Source organism: Dasypus novemcinctus, chromosome 5 (assembly GCF_030445035.2).
Source record: "Dasypus novemcinctus isolate mDasNov1 chromosome 5, mDasNov1.1.hap2, whole genome shotgun sequence".
Taxonomy (NCBI): Eukaryota; Metazoa; Chordata; class Mammalia; order Cingulata; family Dasypodidae; genus Dasypus; species Dasypus novemcinctus.
In genome coordinates, this window is record NC_080677.1 from 158,072,950 (window position 1) to 158,095,765 (window position 22,816).

The 22,816-nt window shown below is 37.8% G+C and overlaps 1 protein-coding gene across 1 annotated transcript in view; it reads right to left on the reverse strand.

The window, feature by feature from the left end:
- Positions 1-22,816, reverse strand: part of YME1L1 (YME1 like 1 ATPase) — a 43,493-nt gene that overhangs the window by 15,352 nt on the left and 5,325 nt on the right. The window contains exons 3-8 of the mRNA XM_004470752.5: positions 17,360-17,522; positions 14,059-14,157; positions 11,440-11,549; positions 9,521-9,671; positions 9,018-9,101; positions 7,151-7,233 (exon numbers count right to left, since the gene is read on the reverse strand). Coding sequence (XP_004470809.1) covers positions 7,151-7,233; positions 9,018-9,101; positions 9,521-9,671; positions 11,440-11,549; positions 14,059-14,157; positions 17,360-17,522 — 690 coding nt within the window. The remainder of the gene's footprint in view (positions 1-7,150; positions 7,234-9,017; positions 9,102-9,520; positions 9,672-11,439; positions 11,550-14,058; positions 14,158-17,359; positions 17,523-22,816) is intronic.

Here is a 22,816-nt window from a genome sequence, read left to right on the forward strand (position 1 = left end):
ACTCACCTAGCAAATTTCAAATCCAGACATTTCTTGGACTGGTTATGGGCTCCAGGGGCAAAGGTGGTATGTAGTCTTATTACATATGATTAAGTGAGTCTGTTTTGTAACATTAATTAGTGATTAAATATGAGGTTCTTTTCATCATAAGGAAGTGGCAGTCTAAAATTAAGCTAGGGAAAGGGTGCATATGGCTCAAGTTGAGTTTCCCACGGAACAAACAAGTAGACAACAAACAAAAACAAAAACAAAAAATGGAGCAGTGAGCAAAACAATGAAGACAACAGCAGACAACAGCAAACAAAAGAAGCAAAAACCAACCCAAAACAAAATAAAACCACAAAATAAAAACAAACAAAAAACAAAACAAAATAAGCAGGGAGCAGATATGGCTCAAGCAGGTAAACACCTGCCTCCCAGATGGGAGCAAACAGATAAATGAACAAAGGAGCCATAGGGGGAGGGGGGTATAAAAATAATGAATTTTTTACAAAAAAGTCATAAAATTTTTTTTTAAAAATTAAGCTATGTTGTACTGATATTGTTTTACAGATTTTAGACAGAAATATAAAGCTATTCAAACCTAAAGATATAAAATTTTACAGACTTGAGATCCCTAGCAGGAATAAAGCCCAATATGATAAACAAGAAAACATTAGCTTAATTTTAAAATGTCTGGTATAAGACAAAGAAACCTACCTATCAAAAAGGGTGAGCAATTTCCCTAGCTGTTCTAAAACTAGGAGTCACAAATGTCAATTTTAAATTGGAGGAAAAAAGGAAAAGAGATTAGATATCATCTACTACTCAAACTATATTTTATTTCACCAACCTCTATGGTAGGGGAATTCCCAGTTGAAAAACATAAAATCTATGGAGGAAAATAAGGGTAAGGGGACTAAGGCAATGAATCATATTATAAAAAGTTCTCAATAATTTTTTAAAGAATTATTTCTAAAATATTCTATCTTGTTTCAATTATTCACTTCCTTTCCTTCTGTTTACATCTCAAAAACCCTTCTTTTTCATTGTTGACAGAAATTAAACTTATGGGGCAGGCCTATGAGATAAGGACTTTTCACAAAACAGGTGCAAAACCAGAGGAATTATGCTCTAACTGTCATTCTGTGTCTATTAATTTCCATTTGAGCTGTTTACGAAAAAGCGCAGCTTCTTTGTCCTATGTAATAATCACAAGTCTGTTTTTTGGACACCAAGTGAGTGGATGTCATGTACCTTAGATTTTATAAGGCAAAAAGGGTTTTCATTAGATCTATAATGTAAAAGAGAGAAGACAAGTAATGAAGGGGAAATTATAAATGAGACATCTTTTAAGTTTCGATCCCACTGGACACACATTTACAAAATAAGTGAATTTGGTAAAGTGCTGCTTGCTTAGCTTGCTTAGCACTTGCTACCACACAGAGCACCATGTCTCCTCCTGCTTGCTGAGGAGAAATGTCAGGGTAGGTTGCTGGGGTAAGGCAGGCATTTGGTTTGAAGGGAAGGCTCTCATCTACTGATGGCAGGACGGTCCCTCGCTCCTAGGTGGGGCATGCAACTAATGGGAGCCACAGCTTCACAGGCCTTGGGCACTACTGTTCTGCTCACCCCACACTGTAGACCATGGGTCCTATACCTCCCAGTCTCATGGGCACACTGGCAGAGGTAGTAGCCAACAGTGTGCAGCAGTCGAAGGCTTTCCAGGAGACAAAGTGAGGAGGATTTCAAAAAAGAGAAGCCATTAAAAATATTCACCTGCCCAGTCTATGCTATTAAATGACATCATAAAAGATACATAATCAACAGTAAACAATTTCCTTCAGCTCTTCAGGGATGTCCAAAAACAATAAACCCTCCAACATCGCCAATTTTTGCTCTATTGTATTCAGGTTCTATGCAACAAAAAGGGTTGTGTCCGAATGACAGATTTCATGTCCACCTTTACTTTCAAAGTTGGGTTCTGTTAATAGAGATTTCTCAAAATTATTCTTTTTGCCAGTTTCTGAGCAGTTCTGAACACAGATTACTCTATTACAAGGCTTAAGTCTCTTGCACTGCACATACATAGAGAGAAGCCCTCCAGTGAAGCTGATGGCCACAACCACCATTCTAAGATGCCTGTAGCCTGTCCATGCTTGGCCTCCTTGGCAGTGCATGTACCAGACCAGGGCAATGGCGGGGACATGGAATGGTGACAGAGCACACAATCTTCCTACACTTGCTGGCCATCACCTGCAGCTTCTCCCACTTAGAAATGTTACCTGAATGGCTCATGGAAAGTCCCAAAGTCTTCTCATGCTGTTCTTCCCTCTCCTTTCCTTTGGTCTTACTTCTGTAGTATCTAGCAGAGATGGCACCTTGGGATGGAATGGCAGAGGCCAGCTGTAGTGGCATGCTCATCCCAGCCTCTAGTCTGGTCCTCTCCATAAAGGATGAGGGTCTCCACTAGCAGAGTCATTTTGGGCCATAGACTTCAAGCTAAGCTTTCCCTTTGGCAGCTTTCAATGTACGCAGGTTTCTCTCGAGATCACAAGCATCACAGGTGAAGGTCCTCACAGGTACCTAGCTCAAACTTTCATTTTACAGATGTGGAAACTGAGGCCAAGAACGACGGCTGTGGAGCAGGTGTAGGTCAATGGTTGAGTGCGTGCGTCACGTGTGAGGTCCAGGGTTCAATACACGGTACCTTCTAAAAAAAAAAATGATGGGTGACAGCCCAAGGACAGGTGCAAGCACTAGAAGGACCTGACGGTCCAGCAGCCATATTCCAAACTGGGGACCCGTGTGGCCTCCTCGGCACCAGTTTATACCCCTTGGTTGGAGGACGCCTGACTCGATACTAATGTGTTTAAGACAACTGTATATAAAAGCATGCCTTTGTACATATTCAGAAATTCTGTGCAAGGGAATAAGATTCCTAAACAAGCTCTTCAAATACTCAGTAGAAATGATAGGTACTCCCTAGTGACAAAAGTGTTTCTCAAATGCTAATTTTTTTAAAAAGATTTTTTATTTATTTCTCACCCCTCCCCTCCCCCCCGAGTTGTCTGCTCTCTGTGTCCATTCACTATATGTTCTTCTGTGTCCGGGAATCTGTGTCTTTTTGTTGGGTCATCTTGCTGTATCAGCTCTCCATGTGTGTGGCGCCACTCCTGGGCAGGCTGCGCTTTTTTCACGGGGGCCCCTCTCCTTATGGGGCGTACTCCTTGCGCGTGGGGCTCCCCTCTGTGGGGGACACCCGTGCATGGCACGGCACTCCTTGTGCGCATCAGCACTGCACATGGGCCAGCTCACCATACGGGTCACGAGGCCCCGGGTTTGAACCCTGGACCTCCTATGTGGTAGGTGGATGCTCCATCAGTTGAGCCAAATCTGCTTCCCTGTCAAATGCTATCAAGTTGCTCTACACAAATTTAGATTTTGTAGGAATTATAATCTGATTCATTTCAACATGGAAAATTTTGTGAGGTTCTACTTTATGAGCCTAATTCCTTTCCTAATGTTTAGTCATCAGCATGTTTTCCTTAGCTTTGGACTTTTTAATGCCCTGATCCCACAAGAAGTGTGATACATTCAATAATTAAGCATATATACCTCAGGAAGAAATTATGTAATGCCCAAGCTGACCACTGCCTTAGTAGTGACTTTAATTTAGGGTGTGCTGATTGCTGACCTCATACAAAATGAGTAAGACTCTCTGCACTGATGATTCAAGTTTTCAAATAATCACTGCACAAACCCTTTCTCAACTGTTCCATTTTAGCAATTCCACCAGGATTCACAGGTATTTGAATTGCCAAGAATGACTCCCTATGCCTTATTCCTAAATAACTGAGATTGGTTGGTGGAAAGGTTGCATAAAAATAAGAACAAAGGTTTGTAAGAGGAAAAAAAATAATGAAATCAGTATCTTAAAAGTTGGAAGAGTCGGAGGTCATGCATTTTAAGTGTTTCTTGCAGGGAGATTTTCTTCTAGACTTGCTGAAAAACAATTACACAGCCTTAACTTGAACATATTCACTAGTGAGATATCATTAAATTGCAAATAGTCTTTTCCTTTTTATGCAGCTACAAGTGTTAGAGAGATTTCTTTAAAATAAATTTGTTTGCCATGGAAAGGAGCCCTAGGACCACTCTTGGACAAGGCAAAGTTCTTTAAATTTTTAAACACTAATACTGTGCTTTACTGACTTCTCTGGAAACTTTGTATTTGTCAACATCCTTTCTAAACTGTAGTTTCCAGAATGAAAACAAGCACATCATTGTAGAGCACAGATAAGAAGACAGTGTGAGACTACAGCTTCAGAATCCATATTTGGAAGAGATGAAAGAAGTAGAAGTCAGTTGAAGAAAACAGCCATGCTGACTGGTGCTATGGGTGGAATTAAGCAGCTACAAGCCTCTGAATACCAAGGCCTGCTAGCCACTACCAGAAGCTAGAAGAGACAAGGAAGGAATCTTCTCTGCACCCCCAAAGGGAACACGGCCCAGGGAACACCTTGATTTCAGAATCCTAGCCTCCAGATCTGTGAGTGGATATATTCCTGTTGTTTTAAGCCACCAAGTTTGTGGTAACTGGTTATGGCAGCCCTACTGTATTAGAATGGAAATTAATACAACTGGTCAGATTATAAATTCATGACCTCAAACTTCAAGAGGATCTAGCAGTCATATTTTATTTCCCTATCCATTCCTTCTCCCATTCCCACACAATTTCACACCTCTTCCATAAGCCACTCATATTTCTTCCTCTTTTCATACATGCTGTCAGCTGATAACCTTGATTATGACTTCGCTACCAGTGAAATTCCACAAATCTTCCCCCTTCACCAAATACCACCCCACAATAGTTATTAACCAACATCTCTACTTTACCTTCTGTTACAAGAGGTAAATTGTCTGTGCTTCTTTCCAACAAAATCCAGGAACTGTTTGTAATTATCTAATCCATTTCTTCTCCTTCCATTCTCTTGTAAACTCATTTTAATCAGGATTTAATCCCTGCTACTCCACTGAAATCGTTGTTTAACAGGTACACCAATGACCTCCCTGTTACTAAATCCAGTGATCAGCTCTCACTTGCCCCATTTACGAGCATTTCACATAAATGACCACTCCTTTTTCAATGAAACATTTTCTTCTCGGATACCACCCTCAACTACCTCACTGGCAACTCCTTCTCTGTCCTCTTGTCATGCTCCCGTGACTACTTGAACCTTTTCTTTTTTCTAGTTACACTCGCTCCCTGGGTTATCAAATCTGACCACATGGACTTCAAACATAAATGCAAACCTCCTAAGTTTTTATCTCTGGCTCAGACCTCTCTCATGAATTCCAAAATGGTATATCTAAGTACTTGTTTAACATCTTCATTTGGATATCTCAAATTTACCATGCCCAAAACTGAATTCCTAATCTTGGTCCCCCAAATCCGCTCTACCAACCAGTCTCTCAGTAAATGGCAACTCCATCTTTCTGACTGCTCAGGCTAAACATTTTTTTTTTTTTTTTTAAGATTTATTTATTTATTTAATTCCCCTCCTCCCCTGGTTGTCTGTTCTTGGTGTCTATTTGCTGCGTCTTGTTTCTTTGTCCGCTTCTGTTGTCATCAGCGGCACGGGAAGTGTGGGCGGCACCATTCCTGGGCAGGCTGCTCTTTCTTTTCACGCTGGGCGGCTTTCCTCACGGGCGCACTCCTTGCGCATGGGGCTCCCCCACGCGGGGGACACCCTTGCGTGGCACGGCACTCCTTGCGCGCATCAGCGCTGCGCATGGCCAGCTCCACACGGGTCAAGGAGGCCCGGGGTTTGAACCGCGGACCTCCCATATGGTAGACGGACGCCCTAACCACTGGGCCAAAGTCCGTTTCCCTCAGGCTAAACATTTTGTGGTCATTCTTGACTCCTTTTTCTTCCATATCCCATATTCTAATGGATCATGAAATCCTGTTGGTTCTACCTTCCAAACATATATTCAGAATTTAACTACATGTAACCAACTTTACTGCTACCAAAACTGGTCTAAGCCGCCATCATCAATCACTTGCCTGGACTATTGTAGTAGTTTGTTATCTACTTTTGCCCATAAGAGTTTGTTATTGACACAGCAGCCACAGTGTTCCCATTGAATTTAAGTAATCATACCATTCCTCTGCTGAAAATCCTTCAATGGCCCCCACTTTCTCAGAATAAAAGCCAGTCTTTTTCAAGGCTTACAAGAAGCTATGCAATCTGGTTCTGTATACCTCCCTGACCCCCTCCTTCGATTTTTGCTCACTCTGTTCCATACAAAAGTTGCCTTTTCACTCACCACTGAACAAGCAGGTACACCAATGCTTTAGGACCTGTGCTATATCTGTACCTTTAGTTAAAAATATTTTCTCAGATAAATGCATGGTCTGCTCCATCTTCTCCTTAAAATCTTTGCTCAAATGTCACCTTCTCAGTCAATCCTATCCTGAACACCCCCCTTCCAGAACTCCCAAGTCCATTACTCTGCTCCACTTCCCCTGCAAAACATATCACCATTTTTTACATATTCTATTATTTTCTTATTTACCATATCAGTTTCCAATTCCTCCTGCTAGAATTTAACTTCCTTGAGAGCAAGTATTTTTCATTTTTGCTCTACCCTAGCACCTAGGGCAGGGCCTGAAACTTAGACAATAATATTTGTTAAACAAACAAATCAATTTTCTATACACTAGCATTCATCCATTCTATTCAGTGAAGAAATGCATATGTTCTAGATATTGGAGTTACAAAGATAAATAAGAGGACTGGATGAGGAAAAGCACCATTTATTGGGTATCTACTATATGCCAGGCACAAACGTACTATAAGAGTCTAAAGCAACGTGCTCAAACCAATTAGTGGCTAAAGTGAATTTGAAACTTAGTCTGACTATGAAGCCCACATTCGTTCCATGTCACCATCCTGCTTCTTCACAAATCAATATTAAGTCCTGTCCTAAGACAAGACTGATGATCTGCTACTGTCATTTATCTCCAAATTCTAAGGTTTATAAGACTTTTGGATGCAACTTTATCTATTCCAGAATAAACCTTAGAAACAAATGGGTGATCTTACGCAAAGCATCAATTAGATATATTCAAAGAGTGGTAAGGAAAACTTGAACTTGAACTTACTCCTTTAACATGTTCAAAGGTGACATTTTTCATCTGCACAGGATCTACTGCAGAATCAAGCCCCGTTGTTGTCCGGAAGCGGACTGAAGAGAAGAAGAAAGAGTTGATAGATTGATAAAATTCCATATACCTTATTTTAGAGATGCAAGAAAAATAATCCCAGAAAAACTAAATGTCTGAGAGACCTGACTAAGATCACAATCTGAGAGACCTAAGGTCACAAAAATTAAGTTGGAATGAAAAGTAGAAATTAGGTCTTCTGGATCTCAAGATCATGTTCAAGGAGAATATGAGCCACATTAAAACTACATCTTTGAACTACTTGCCAATTTAAAACCCAAGAATTATTTTTCTCTTCTCCTTTTAACACCTAATTAACAGACACCTTCAATCAATGATTGACAAATGTCAGTGTACATAAAAATTATATGAGAAATGTGTTAAAATCCAAGTTCCTAGGCCATGGTGCAGAACTTGTTTGCAAGTTTGAGGTAGGACTCACGAGCATTTGTATTTTTAACAAGTATCCTTAACTATTCTGATTCAATTGGTCAGAGATCTATACTTTGAAATACACTGCCTTAAACCTAGCATAAAAATTAGCACAAGCATTTAAAAGAGACTCAGATTATTTCACTTTTCTTCTGACAACAGTTATTAGTTGCTCTCAGGTGATGGATCAGTAACAGCATTATTAAATATAAGAAAGGTCAGAAACAGTGTCAACTTCGGGGTTCTATGACAAAGCTTTCTTATATCTCTCAAGTAAAAATTCTTCAACTAAAGCAATTATAAATGAATAAACTAAGCATTTTTTTAAATTTCCTTAGAAGAAACCAAAGTTTTCCAGTCTTTAAAACAGACTGAAATTTAGAAGCAAAAAATGAGAGAAAAAATAAATACAGGGTTAAAAAGAAGCACTTAACACACTGAGAATACATAAGCCAGAGAGCAAATTTAAAAGTGTTTCTCAAATAGAAACAAATAGTTTTACCCATTAGGTTATTCTTAAGGAACTAAATTGATGAACTTAGTAAACAATGCCTGAGGGGCCATATATGGGAGCTTTGTACAGTCTGTATGATTTTTCCATAAATACACACTGCTCTAAAATTAAGAAAAAAAAAAACAGCTCAAAATTAATCTGCAGATCTAATAAAATTAGACCTAATAAAATTAGAGTAATAATTAACTTGAAGGCAATAATTTATTTAAGATATAAATTAAGAAATGTACAAGAATAATCAGAACTCATTTCTTCTTGCTTCCTTATCTGGTATCATGCCCATCATCCCCATTATTAGTTCTTTTTTCAAAGAAAAGGAACAAGAAGGTGAATCTAAATATAAAGGGGCCATTCCTGGATGTTAAAAAATTATTCCAGGTTTGATGCCACAAAATGCTTTCTGGGGTAAAGCCCTGATTAAGGTCAATGATTTTAATTGTACATAAACTATTTCTCTCATAATAAATATATCATTTTCTAAAAACCTAGGAAATTAACCATTACTAGAAATTGAATTAATATATTTCATCCTAATATTACTTTCTCAAAACAAACCTTGAAATTTTACAGTCTCAAAGAACTTCTCTTATAATCTATAAAACAATGTAAATATAAAAAGTCCTCTGACACTGCAGATGATACACAATCGTAACAGATTAAAATTTACCTAGTTCAATGTAAAACAATCTCAAAATAAGACAAATTGAGATGTCCTGACTTAGGAATCAAAGGCCTAGACTACAGAACTATAACCTTAACGTTTTCTTTCTCTACATCTTAAGTAGACTAACTCTGAAAGAGAAATGAATATTTAGAGGAGTAAAAAAATTAACAAATCACATAAATAAGAACAGTCTTTACCAGATAAAAATGGGTTTTTTAAGAGTCCATAAATGCCAAGCAGCAGCAAAACAAGGAGAAATAGACGAGTTCGCCTTAGGGAATCTGGAAGAGGAAGAAAAAGTCTTCAGTCAAGAAAAAGACATCAATGAGCTATGACAACTCAACAAAAAGCAAGTTTATGTTATTGTTGGTAATCATATTCAACATGCAACTTCAGAACCTGGCACTCTTTTGTACAACTGCCATGATTTCCTTTTAGCATCCCAATACAAAAAGTTCATGAAGCCACTGGGGTTAGGTGCACACTCATTCTTCTGTCTTTGAATTTGGTTTCTCTCTTGGGGCTCTGACACTACTGGGATATGTTCCCCCTTTCACTCAGTTTAGGCCAATATAGTGGCAGATAACCAATGAAAAGATGATTGTTAGAAAAAACTTATAGTCGCTAGTCATTTAAATGTAGGATTACGACTTCATTTCAGATCTTCTTCTCAAACTTGGATGGTGTCAAATCAACTTACCATTGGTTTTTTGTGTTAGGGCTTGAGCTTTCAGAAAACCCTCCGCAAAACCAGTTTTAAATGCATCCTGGTGAGCTTCAGGTATGTTTTTGGTTTTCATGAGTTTGTCCAAACTTTCAACATCGGAGCCCCTGTCCCGCAAAAGAAAGCCCTAAATACACAAACAATGTATCAATATCTGTTGGCTACACAGACAATAAAACAATATTGCCATACAACTAATAGCAATATTCATTAAAATTCTAGAATTTTTAATGTCAATGTGAAGAATCAGATTAAGATTCAACAATGAATTACTGAATCAATGACAAGGAAACTAACATTAAACCCCATCACTCCATCAATCAGTATAAAAAAAAGTGACAGCACATTCTGTAAGAACATATTGAGAACAGCTGAAAACATCTGATGACTTGGGATTCTAATGCCTTAATGCTCATATCTCTTTATCTCTGCTAGAGTTTATTAAACAAGTGTACTGAGTATCTTTTATATACTCAATCCTGTGTAAGTTATAAATTTATAAAAAAACAAACTACTGATCTAAAAGTTTTCAGTCTACTGGGGAGAGATATGTAAATACATAAATTTTAAAAATCATACAGTTGGGGAGCAGATGTAGCTCAGTGGCTGAGCACCTGTTTCCTATGTATGAGGTCCTGGGTTCAATCTCTGATACCTCCAAAAAACCCTCATAGTTATTATGCTAGAATTACCAGGTAGGCGGTAAAAGAAATCCTGAGGAAATCAGAAAAGGTCTTATAGAGAATGGGACATTTAAGCCACAGGGAACAAAAACATAATTTGAATTTGACAGAAGCCTGAAATAACACCCTTAAGTGCTCAAGAACTGCAAACAAAACAAACAAAAATTGCAAGTAAGCTTATGCTGGGAGTTTAAAATGTCAAGAAAGGAAAGGCAGACGTAGAGAGCAGGCAGTGCATTGAAAGATGAGAACAACAAAATGGTAGGCAGAGACCAAATGATGAAATAACCTATATATGATGCCAAGAGTTTCATAAAAATGCGCTTAAGGTCATTTCAGAAAGCCTGGATTAGTAGCAGTCTAGAAAATAGCCAGAAGGCAGCAAGCCTAGAGGAGAGACTAAATGAGTGTTAATAAACACTAGACTACCCTAGGCAAGAAATTATAGCCTACCTATGCAGTGAAGCTGGGATGAAGAGAAAAGGAGAGACTTAAGAGTTATTTGGGAGGTTCAATCAACTGAACTTTATCATCAATAGCCATGGAAAATGAGGGAAGATGGACAAATTTAGGTCAATCGCAAGGTTTCTAACTTGGTTTAATGGAAGGGTGCTACTTAGTAATGTAGAGTACACATTAACAGGAGTAGGTTAGTGGGAAAAATTAGAGGGAGCTCCCTAGCAGCCAAGTGGACAGACAAGTTTGGCATCCAAAAGAGTTGTAGGTCTAATGATTAAACAAGTTATTACTGGGAAGCGGACGTGGCTCAACTGATAGAGCATCCACCTACCATATGGGAGGTCTAGGGTTCAAACCCAGGGCCTCCTGGCCCATGTGGCAAGCTGCTGCATGCAAGGAGTGCTGTGCCATGCAGGGATGTCCCCTGCGTAGAGGAGCTGCACGTGCAAGGAATGTGCCCTGCACTGAGCCGCCCGGCGCAAGAAAAGCACAGCCTGCCCAGGAGTGGAGCCGCCAAGAATACAAGTGGACACAGAAGAACACACAACAACTGGGGGGGGCGGGGGTTAAAAATAAATAAAATAAATCTTTAAAAAAAAACAACAGCTATTAATCCCTTTCATAAGTGGAAAGAAGGGGGAAAAAATCTATCAGCCAACAATTAAAAAAAAAACTGGTGTTAAAGGACCTTGTTGTTTTAATAACTTGAAAATCACTGCTTTTTGGAACAATCACCAAATAAGGTCTACTTACCTTCACAAAAGATGGTGCTATATGCTGTGTTTCTGCTAATCTTTCAGAGGTTGACTGTAGACGCCGTGTCCTTGATTTCAAAGTTTTAAAACCCCGAGACTGTATGAAAACTGAATAAAACAATAGTATTTGCTTCTCATCGTAAATTTTTACCAGAAAAAAAAAACATGCCTAAGATACAAAACCCTGACACCACAGATGTACATCCTAGTTTATCTAATTTTTTGACAAGTTATTTTCACATGACATTTAAACACACTCTACATTCTTCTATCATCCTTTATTCAAAAAGAACTTTAGACATATCTATTTATTTCACACTCTTGGGGGAAAAAGTAAATAGAGAAGTTGGGGAATTTTACAATAAATTTTTAGAAAACAGGGTAATAGCTCTGAGAAAATGGTGAAAAATTCCTCCAAAAAGCAAATTACTAAAATAAGTTTAATTTATACAATTATCTACATTTTCCTTGGTAATTAAAAATTTCAAAAATGAAAAAAGAATTTTAAAAGTCAGTGCCTCAAAATGTAAATACAAATATACTACAGACAAAGAAACAAAATAGCAGCTATGTACATAGAAGGGGAAGCAGAGTGATGGAAAGTTGATGAGGTTTGTTTGTTTAGTTTTCAGTATTATTAATATTACTGGAATAATGACAATGCTCTAAAAATGATTGGAGTGATGAATGCACAACTATGTGATTATACTGAATACTACAGATTGTATACTTTGGATGGATTTCTGTTTTATTAATATGTACCAATAAAATTGATTTGTTAAAAAAAGAAAAAAAGCTAGTGTTTCCTAATTCCTTAATTCTCCAAACCCCACTCTTACCTCCCAGAGGTGACCATTATTAATTTCATGACCATCCTCCTATGCATACACATATACACATTTTTTCTATAAAATCTATGCTAGAAATCGACATTTCTACATTTACTTTCTTTCCCGTAACAATGTATCATGGACGCTTTGCAGAACAGGACAGAAATTGTTCTCAAAAACTATTTATAATTTTCCAATATATGAGAGTTACTGAAATTTATTCAACCATTTCACCACTATGACATTAGTTGTCTATTTTTCATTGTTATAAATTGCCCTCCAAAAGGCTATTAACATTTTCTGCTCCCACCAAAGAACATTAATGTGTTCTTTTAGCCATATCCTTGCCAACACTAGATAAAATAACTTAATCTGTACAAATCTGAAGGGCAAAAACTTGTTCTTATTTTAATTTAGTCTTCTCTGATTACAAGTGGGGGAAACTTTTTATTTTTACTGAATTATTCATTAGTGAATGAACTTAAATCTTTGAACACTTTATTTTTATTATTTGTACAAGAATCAGATGCTATAGATTGTAACCTTTTGTTATGTATATTGCCAATATATATTTTAATACATCTTTTGTGTTTCAATTTTGTATACAGTCATTTAGAAGTTTAATGTGGCCATATTGTTTAATCTTCAGCATTTTCTGAATTTTGTTTTGATTAGAGAATCCCTTCCTCACACTAAGATTTTAAAGACCACCAAAAATATTTTGATATATTTATCAAGTAGGCAGTAAATCTGCCTCCTTAGAATTCTTTTTCAAAATGTTCTCTGCTATTCAAAATTAAATTTAAAATCAGCTTGTATGATTCTGCATATGAACGTGGACTATGGTGAGTGAGTAGGATACCTTCAGTATTTGTCATTCAAGTCCAAAGTATCCTGGGTACTACCATATTTCTTTCTTTGGCATAACTGCCAAATTCTATAGTCTCCAAAGACAGACTCTTCATAACACACACCCCTTATTAGAAAAAGCTGTCTGCTTCTGTTTTTTGCTTTTTGTTTTTTACCAATTGTAGCTCGAAGGCTTAAAACCATAATTGCTCTTTGATTGACCCATTTTTGACAGTCTTAACTATTTACTATGCTGACATCCCACAGCTCACTTTCACTAAGTCTCGGCTAGAGTTTATTTCCTTACACTCTACTGAAAATACTGACTAGAAAGAAGTGAAAGCACTTCTTTCATAGCACTCTTAAGTTCCAGGGTACACCTGGAGTTATATCTATCTTCTTCTTTTATAGCAATGAAGATAGAAACATCTGTCTTTTTCATTTATCACTATCACATAAAACCCCTTACTAGAGCCTGATAGTCAATAAATATATGAATGAATGTATACTTAATTTTGCTATCAATCTGATATCATAAATTTAATACCTTCTAGAAAGTTCTCAAATTTCTGGTCCATTGATGAAACTTTCTGGTACTGCCCTAACTCTGTTCTCGTTTTATTTATTTTTTTTCAGTATTTCAATGGGCTTTTGAAAGTGAGGCATAAACAAATGTGCTTAGCCTACTTTCTTGAACGAAGGGTAGATATGTTCCCTAGAGTTTGATTTGCTGTAGCACCTATCACTAACACTCAAAATTCAGCTATTTTATAGTTTTCAGATAAATTATATCGAAGTACCAAAAGTAATTACCTCCAAGTCCTACAGTGAGCAACAAATAAATGTTCAAAATCATTAACAGCATCAAGAAAGACAAGCCAAATTAGTATAAATAACTCTCATTTTTTTTCAAAATAAGCAGTATAGTTGTTTCATACCTGGCCAGTTCTGAAGATGTGAACAAATGCTTTGAAGAGTTTTTGGATGTTGTCTGTACAAGCAAGAGGAACGTAAAGTACTAAATATATCTAAGTAACCTGGAGGGAAATAGCAAAAAAAGGAAATTTTCTAATTGTCAAAACAAAACATTTCATATGAAATACCATCATTTTATCAAATATTAAAAAATTCAAAATATAGGTTTCACCTTCTATTTGTCCAACATGTGACTCTGGTTGTTATAACAGTATCTAAAGCACCACTATTTAGTGCTTTAAATCTCAGAGTTCATCATCTGTTTACTATTGTCATTTATTCATTAGATTATCTCTTTTACTTTGTGTATTAGTTAGCCAAAGGGGTGCTGATGTAAAATACCAGAAATTTGCTGGCTTATATAAAGGGTATTTATTTGGGGTAGGAGCTTACAGACACCAGGCCATAAAGCATAAGTTACTTCCCTCATCAAAGTCTATTTTTACATGTTGGAGCAAGATGGCTGCCAACATCGTGCTTCTCTCCAAGCTCAGGGTTCCTTTCTTCCTAGGGCTTGCTTTTCTCTGGGCTCAGGGTTCCTCTCTTTCTGGGGCTTGCTTTTCTTTCCTCTGCATGCTTACTTCCCAGGGCTCCAGCTTAAAACTTCAGCATCAAACTCCACCATCAAAAAACTTCCAACTCTGTCCTTTGCCATATCTTTTTTTTTTTAAAGATTTATTTATTTATTTATTTCTCTCCTCTTCCCACCCCGCCCCAATGTCTATTCTCTGTGTCTATTTGCTGCGTCTTCCTCTTTGTCCGCTTCTGTTGTTGTCAGCGGCACAGGAATCTGTGTTTCTTTTGTGTTGCATCATCTTGTTGTGTCAGCTCTCCATGTGGGCAGCGCCATTCTTAGGCAGGCTGCACTTTCTTTCGCACTGGGCGGCCCTCCTTACGGGGTGCACTTCTTGTGCTTTGGGCTCCCCTATGCGGGGACACCCCTGCATGGCACAGCACTCCTTGCGCTCATCAGCACTGCGCATGGGCCAGCTCCACACGGGTCAAGGAGGCCCGGGGTTTGAACTGCAGACCTCCCATGTGGTAGACAAATGCCCTAACCACTGGGACAAGTCCGCTTCTCTGCAATGCCTTTTAGCTGTGAGTCCCCACCCAGCAAGGAGTGGGGACTCAACACCCTACTGACATGGCCCAATCAAAGCCCTAATCATAATTTAATCATGCCCAGGTATGGATCAGTTTACAAACATAATTCAATATCTATTTTTGGAACTGCTAACTATATCAAACTGTTACACCTTGTATACAAAGATAGATGCCAATTGAAATTAACTTCAAATCAATACAGGCTAAAGATATATACTTTTAGGCTAAAGTTACTTTAAGTGCAGAAAGAGATGCGGAATTGCTATTTCCTAAAAACAATTCCAAAAGCTCTAAAGAAGAATGTAATAAAACATTGTAAACCAGATCTACTGTTTTCTTTCTCCCTTAAAGATTCCATAAAGAGTCATTTGGTAAAAAGAAAGTTACTTCCATAGCTGTAAACCATGAATATTTTGATCATCATCCTTTCTCTTATTGACTATTGAACCCCGTTCTACTTTATATCCACGATCCCAGGGAAAAGGTTGGCAGCATCAATGGAAACAAGCAGTGGTTCTCATCTAACCCTGTGTCCCAATTAGGATTCAAGGATTTTTCTAAGAACCCTTAGAGTCTAGTCAAGAAGCCCCTTCCAGGAAAGCGGAGTTGGCCCAGTGGTTAGGGCATCCGTCTACCACATGGGAGGTCCGCGGTTCAAACCCTGGGCCTCCTTGACCCATGTGCAGCTGGCCCATGCACAGCGCTGATATGCGCAAAGAGTGCCGTGCCACGCAGGGGTATCCCCCGCATAGGGGAGCCCCACGCGCAAGGAATGCGCCCCGTAAGGAGAGCCGCCCAGCGCGAAAAAAAGTGCAGCCTGCCCAGGAATGGTGCCACACACACAGAGAGCTGACACAATAAGATGACGCAACGAAAAGAAACACAGATTCCCATGCTGCTGACAACAACAGAAGCTGACAAAGAGCACGCAGCAAATAGACACAGAGAACAGACAACTGGGGTGGGGGTGGAGGAAAGAGAAATAAATAAATAAATAAATAAATAAATCTAAAAAACAAAACAAAACAAAAAAAAACCCCTTCCAAATAACCCTGCCTGCTTAAACTGGCAGTATGAATATCCTAAAAGTGAAATGTAAATAAGCACACTAAAAGAGCAATGGGAAAGACAACAGTAACATAAAAAATTCTACTCTATTCAACACTTACTATGGGCCAAATACTTTATTTACATTAGTTCATTTAATCCTCTAAATGAGATATGGAATTATTATTCTCTTTCTATATGACAAAATAGTGGTTATTCCACAGACTACAGCAAGCTGAATTTGATTTGCGTCTACTCCAAAGCCCTTAATTTAACCACTAAGGCCTAAGAAAAAGGCAGAATAACATAAAGAGATAATAAAATAGAAGAGATTTTCAGACTAAGGCACAGGTTCAAAATCTTTTCATGTTTTTCTTACTTATGCATTCTTTATCTTATAGCCCTTATAGAAAATAAAGGCAAAGGAAGTGTAAAGAATTAGTATCTGAATTAAGATTGCACAAAGTACAGCACCAATTCAAACCTCTGTCATAAAACTGTTCAAAAACCTGTTTTGTTCCTGGGCTTTAATTGTTTGTAATGATTTTTTAAAATCTACATAAAAAACTATATATAAAACAAATATTTTGATAATCCTCTTGCCTCTTCATAAATTTATTGTCAGAGATTAGTATGTTACCTGGAATGCAATAAATTTTTGTCTAAATTAAAAAAAAAAAAAAAGCATACATCTAAATACAATATGATATCCTGGACTGGATCCTGGAATAGAATAAGGACAATAGTGCAAAAACTACTGATTTGGTGAAATCAAACTTTACTTGGTGGTGAAATCCAAATAAAGTCTGAAATTTAGTTAAAAAGCATTGTACTAATATTAATTTCTTAGTTTTGACAAATGTATTAACATTACGTAAGATGTTAACATTAGGAAAGCAAGGTAACATATACATGGGAATTCTGTACCATCTTGGCAACTTTACCAAAAAAAAAAAAAAGAACTCAGGAGAGAATCATAGTAAATGCTAATAAATGGTGGTTACTATATTAATTTTTAATAGTATCAAAAAATATCAAAATACCTCATTTTACTTGGAAGCAAAAATATATTAACAAAATAAATACAAAAAGAAAAAATATATATTAACATACCATTTTTATTTTCAAAGAAGGACTGTGCAGAGACATGAGATGTATGCCAATGGGAAGAAACTTTTTTGCCTTTACGAAATCCAGGAAGTAGATTGTCTACTAGTTGATCAATCTGTCCAATTTTTAATTCAGACAATCCAAGGTCCCTTAAGTTAAGTACTGTCTGTAAAAGATTACATCAGTCATGTAAGCATTAATATTATCAAGATATTTAATTTAAAGAGAACTTATTATCAGATGAAACAATATGGATTTTGAAAATATAGTAAATACATTGATTTCCTTTGTTTTCTGATTCTTAAAAAATAAAATGGTACAACATTTTTATAGTTCTACTGTTACTGAAGGTGGTCATGTAAGTTATATACAATTGTTTGGCAATGGTAAAAAATTACATTGCCAATGGTATCCTTAAAATAAAGAGATGACTGGGAAGTAGATAGGGCTCAAGTGACTGGGCTCCCATCTACCATATGGGAGTTCCATGGTTTGATTCCCAGGGTCTCCTGGTGAAGGCAAGCTAGCCCATGAGGTGAGGTGGCCCACATGGAATGCTGGCCTGAGCTCAGAGCTGGCGCAGCGAGATGATGCAATAAAGAAGAGACATAAAGGAGAGACAATAAGAGACAGAGCAGACCAGGGAGCTGAAGTGGCACAAAGGATTAAGCACCTGTCTCCCACTCTGGAAGGTCCCAGGATCAGTTCTTAGTGCCACCTAAAGAGAAGACAAGGAGACACAGAAGAACACACACTGAATGGACATGGAGAGAAGACAATGGGAAGCAGGAGGGAGAAATAAATCCTAAAAAAAAAAAAAAAAAAAGATAAAATTTGAGGATATGTAAGGAAAAAAATCTTTTCCCCCAATCAAAACCAATACTACTGGATTAAGCATTATCATTCATAAAAATAAAAGAAATGCTTGGCTTTTTTCCTTCTCTTCATATAAGGTACTTCAATCTGGAGCTAGTCTACCAAACGTTAGTCAAACATTTATAATGACAAAATATGAGAGTAACTACTTGCTGAGTTAAAAATTGTGTTATATTGGGAGTGGGTATAGCTTAGTGGTTGAATGCCTGCTTTGCATGTACAAGGTCCCAGGTTCAATCTCCAGTATCTCCTAAAAAAAAAAATTCCAATATGTAAGTTCAAGGGGACTTCCCTCAACCTTGTGAAATGATTTGTGACCAATATTAAGGTTCTTGATTTGGGAAATGCCATTCCTGTGATAATTTTCACCATTCCACAGAGCATTAAAGCTTATTCCTGCCCCTGATGCAAGTAAAAAAAAGTCTACTAAATAAAGTAGGGTACATGCTGTTACCATAGAACACCTCCCTTCTCTGCCTCATTGCTGAAGTTCTTCCATACACTCAGAGGTTCTCAAATTACCTATACCTAACTTTTAATAAGGAAGGAATTGAACAAAGTAAAAAATGTGTGAAAAATGAGGGAAAAAAAAATAGCCACCTTTAAACAGTTTTAACAAAACTACAGTCTGGAAGTGAGTTATTCTCATCCACAAAGCTAACACTAAAGACAAAGTAACAATTACATGTACTCATGGCCAAACAGCTAAAACTTCAAGGAAGCAGAGCAGAAATAGAAAAAGTATCAACTTTCTATGATTTATGCGAAGTAAGACACATGGATTATACAGATCTGGATTGAAGTCTGGGAGCTGACCACTTATTAGTTATGTGACAAGTCACTCATATTCTTAGAATCCACTTCCTTATTAGTAAAATGATTATGAAGTATGCCCTACCTATCTCACAGGGTGATAGTAAGGATCAAAGGCAGAGACTGTCTTGTTTATCTATATATTAAAACATACATCATGGTGGTTCTCAGTAAAAGATCATTAAATGCATGATGAAATAAAAGTGCTTTTTAGACACAAAATAAAACATTATTATAATTGAAACAAGGACTACAAAATTCAAGAGCAGCTTTTCAAATGTTATCTTTTATAACAGGAAGTCAAAAGTCTATTTAAAATACACAGTATTCAAAGAGAAATACACACATTCTTAACGAAGACAGAGAATCATTACCCTAACTTATTAAGTACAAACAAAATAGCAAACACACAGTGTGATGGCTGCTATCAAAGAAGCATAAAAAGGGAAACGGACTTTGGCCCAGTGGTTAGGGCGTCCGTCTACCACATGGGAGGTCCGCGGTTCAAACCCCGGGCCTCCTTGACCCGTGTGGAGCTGGCCATGCGCAGTGCTGATGCGCGCAAGGAGTGCCCTGCCACGCAAGGGTGTCCCCTGCGTGGGGGAGCCCCACGCGCAAGGAGTGCGCCCGTGAGGAAAGCCGCCCAGCGTGAAAAGAAAGAGCAGCCTGCCCAGGAATGGCGCCGCCCACACTTCCCGTGCCGCTGACGACAACAGAAGCGGACAAAGAAACAAGACGCAGCAAATAGACACCAAGAACAGACAACCAGGGGAGGGGGGGAATTAAATAAATAAATAAATCTTTAAAAAAAAAAAAAAAAAAAAAAAAAGAAGCATAAAAAAAAAAGTGGTGAGGGAACACAGAGCACAGAACACTGTTTCAGATAAGGCTCCGCTGGGGTAACATCTAATACACACAATAAAAGGGTGAAAGCTTGGGGGAGCACATCAGTGGGCCTGGTAAGTGTAAGATGTAATAAAGTTTAGCGAAGGAAAAAGAGACCAGAACAATGGGCTATGGCCAAATTGTGAAGTGCCTTGTTTGAATTTGATTTTACAGACAATATACTAAGCTTAGTTTTGCTTTATAGGAAGATAATACAGGATAAAGAAGACAGACTGAGAGAGAAAGCTATTGGACAAGTGAAAGGTAAGAGCCTGAACTAGGCCCCTAACTAAGAAGGACGGAAATATGAAATCATAGCCAACAGACATCCGAAGCTACAGAAGGATAAAGGACTGAAAAGGAGAAGGGTTCTGGATGGATATGCTGGTGATTTACTGTCTCTCAGTTTTACCTCACCCCTTTTTGTTGGCCCTTATATAACTGGGCTCTTTAAATATTCTTCCTTTTCCAGCTGGCACAATGTTAAACTTTGTCATTAGAGGGCGCTAGAGAGACACTGGAGGGGAAAGGGTTCTAGTGTGCTCACTCTGAGGCTCCTCCTATCTGCAGAGTCCAAGCTTTCTCCAGCCTCTGGCTCCTGCTACTGTGCAGCTTCTCCAAAGCCTGGCTCCTGCAGTAGCCAGCAAGAGTCAGCAGCTTCCCCTGGTACTACCACCCTCTCCACTCTCCACTGATGGTCAGTTCTGTAGTAGTTCCAATATCAAGACACATCTCCATGAACAGCTCTCCTCAGTACCCTTGAAGCACATTTCCCAGATTTCCAGCAAGTGTGGCTGGCATTGCACCAAGACAATTTCTCTCTCAGCCCAGAGATGGGGAAATCTTCCTGGGGTGTTCTATATCAGCCCTAGGAGTATTGGCCACTTCTTAAATCTGCTAGTCCTATTCACAGACATAAATATGTATCTTTAAAAATTGTGGTAACATATATAACACAAAATTTGTCATTTTAACCACTTTAAAGGTACAATTCAGTGGCATTAACTATTTTTTCAATGTTGTCCTTCATCTTTGAGTAATTACAACTTTTTCACCACCATAACCAGAAACTCTTTACATTTTAAGCAATAATTCCTCACTCCCCTCCCCCAGCCACTGGCAACCTCTAATCTATCTTTATCTGTGAATATGCTTATTCTAGGTATTTCATATAAGTGGAATCATACAGTATTTGCCCAAAAGTGTCAGGCTGATTTTACTCAGCACGTTTTCAAATTTTCAAGATTATCCAGGTTGTAGCATGTATCAGAACGTCATTCCTTTTTATGGGCTGAATAATATTCTACTGTATGTATATATTTTGTTCATCCATTCAACTGTTGATAGACACTTGGGCTGTTTCCTTCTTTTGGCTATTGTGTATAATGCTGCTATGAACACTGATGTATAGGTATCTGTTTGTGTCCTTGCTTTCAATTCTTTGGAGCATATATGCCTAGGAATGGAATTATGGAATTGCTGGACCGTAATTTTTTTTTTCTTTTTAGGAGGTACCAGGGATCAAACCCCTGACCTCATATATGCAAAGTGGGTGCTCAACCACTGAGCTATCCTGCTACCCTCATGTTTAACTTTTTAAGGAACTGCCAAACTGCTTAGCAAGTCTTAAATATTTTTTAGAGTTCTCTTTACTGAACTAGTCAATCTCTTGTCACTCCAATTCTCTGTCATAGTTTGAGATTTTACATTAAATTTTCACAATCCAAATGACTATGTGGTTTTTCTCTTCTGGTTGGACCCAGACCAATACAGAGAGATTGAGGTCACTTTAAAATAAAAAACACTGACATTTATGAGAGTAACTGAGTTTTGGGTATCTTAAATTTGAGGTCCCTGAAGCATATCCACATGGGTATGTTAAACAAACCACTAGATAAACTAGTCCAAAGCTTTAAAGAAACTTTAAAATTGGAAATATATTTGGACGGTATCAGCATACAGATGTATACAGATGTTAACTGAAGATAGGAAATTGGATAGCATAACCTGAGGAGAATATACAGAATGAAAATTAGGTTAAGGATAAAGTATACAATAAACTCAATATTAACTGAAAAAAGTGAGCCAACAGGGGGAAAAATCACCAAAGTAATATGTGGAGGAGCAGATATGCCTCAAGTGTTTGAGTACCTGTTTCCCACATGAGAGGTCCCAGGTTCAGCTTCCGGTGCCTCCTAAAAACAAACCAAAAAAACAAACAAGCAAACAAATGGAAAAAAACAACTCAGAGGAGCTTATGTGGCTAGTGGTTGAGCACCAGCTTCCTAGACGTGAGGCTCTGGAGTAAATCCATGGCTCCCCCTGGCACCCCATACCTCAAAAAAAAAAAAAAAGTAATATCAGCATCTTAAGGGATATTTTAAAAGTACCTAGGTCTAACGCTAAGGAAAAGTTAAAAAGAGGTGGGTTGGAAAAAACCCTAGAAGAGAGGCAGGGAAGGCCTGTATTTAGCACTAAGAAAATAACTCTGTAAAATGGTAAAAACATAGGCTAAATTATATGGAAACGTGGTATGAATAAGTTTTGCAATTACAGATACAAGTTTAGACTAATCTTTCAAAAAGTCTGGAAGCAAAGGGAAAAGAACTAAGTAGCCTGAAAGAAGTTGAAAGGAAGGTTTTTTGCTCACTTTTTTGGGGAGATAGGTGCTAGAATTAGCCAAGGTTGATGAAAGCAAAGAAGTTACAATATAGCAAAGGAGGTGAGAGTAGATATGAGGTAAGATGACTATGCAGAATTAAAAGTTTTGTGAAATAAGAATGCCGATTAAAGACAAGTAAAAAAACTAATGAGAGCCTATCAGAGATTAAGAACACCAATTCTGTATTTGAGACCATCAGTCTCAAGCTGAACACTATTTCGAGT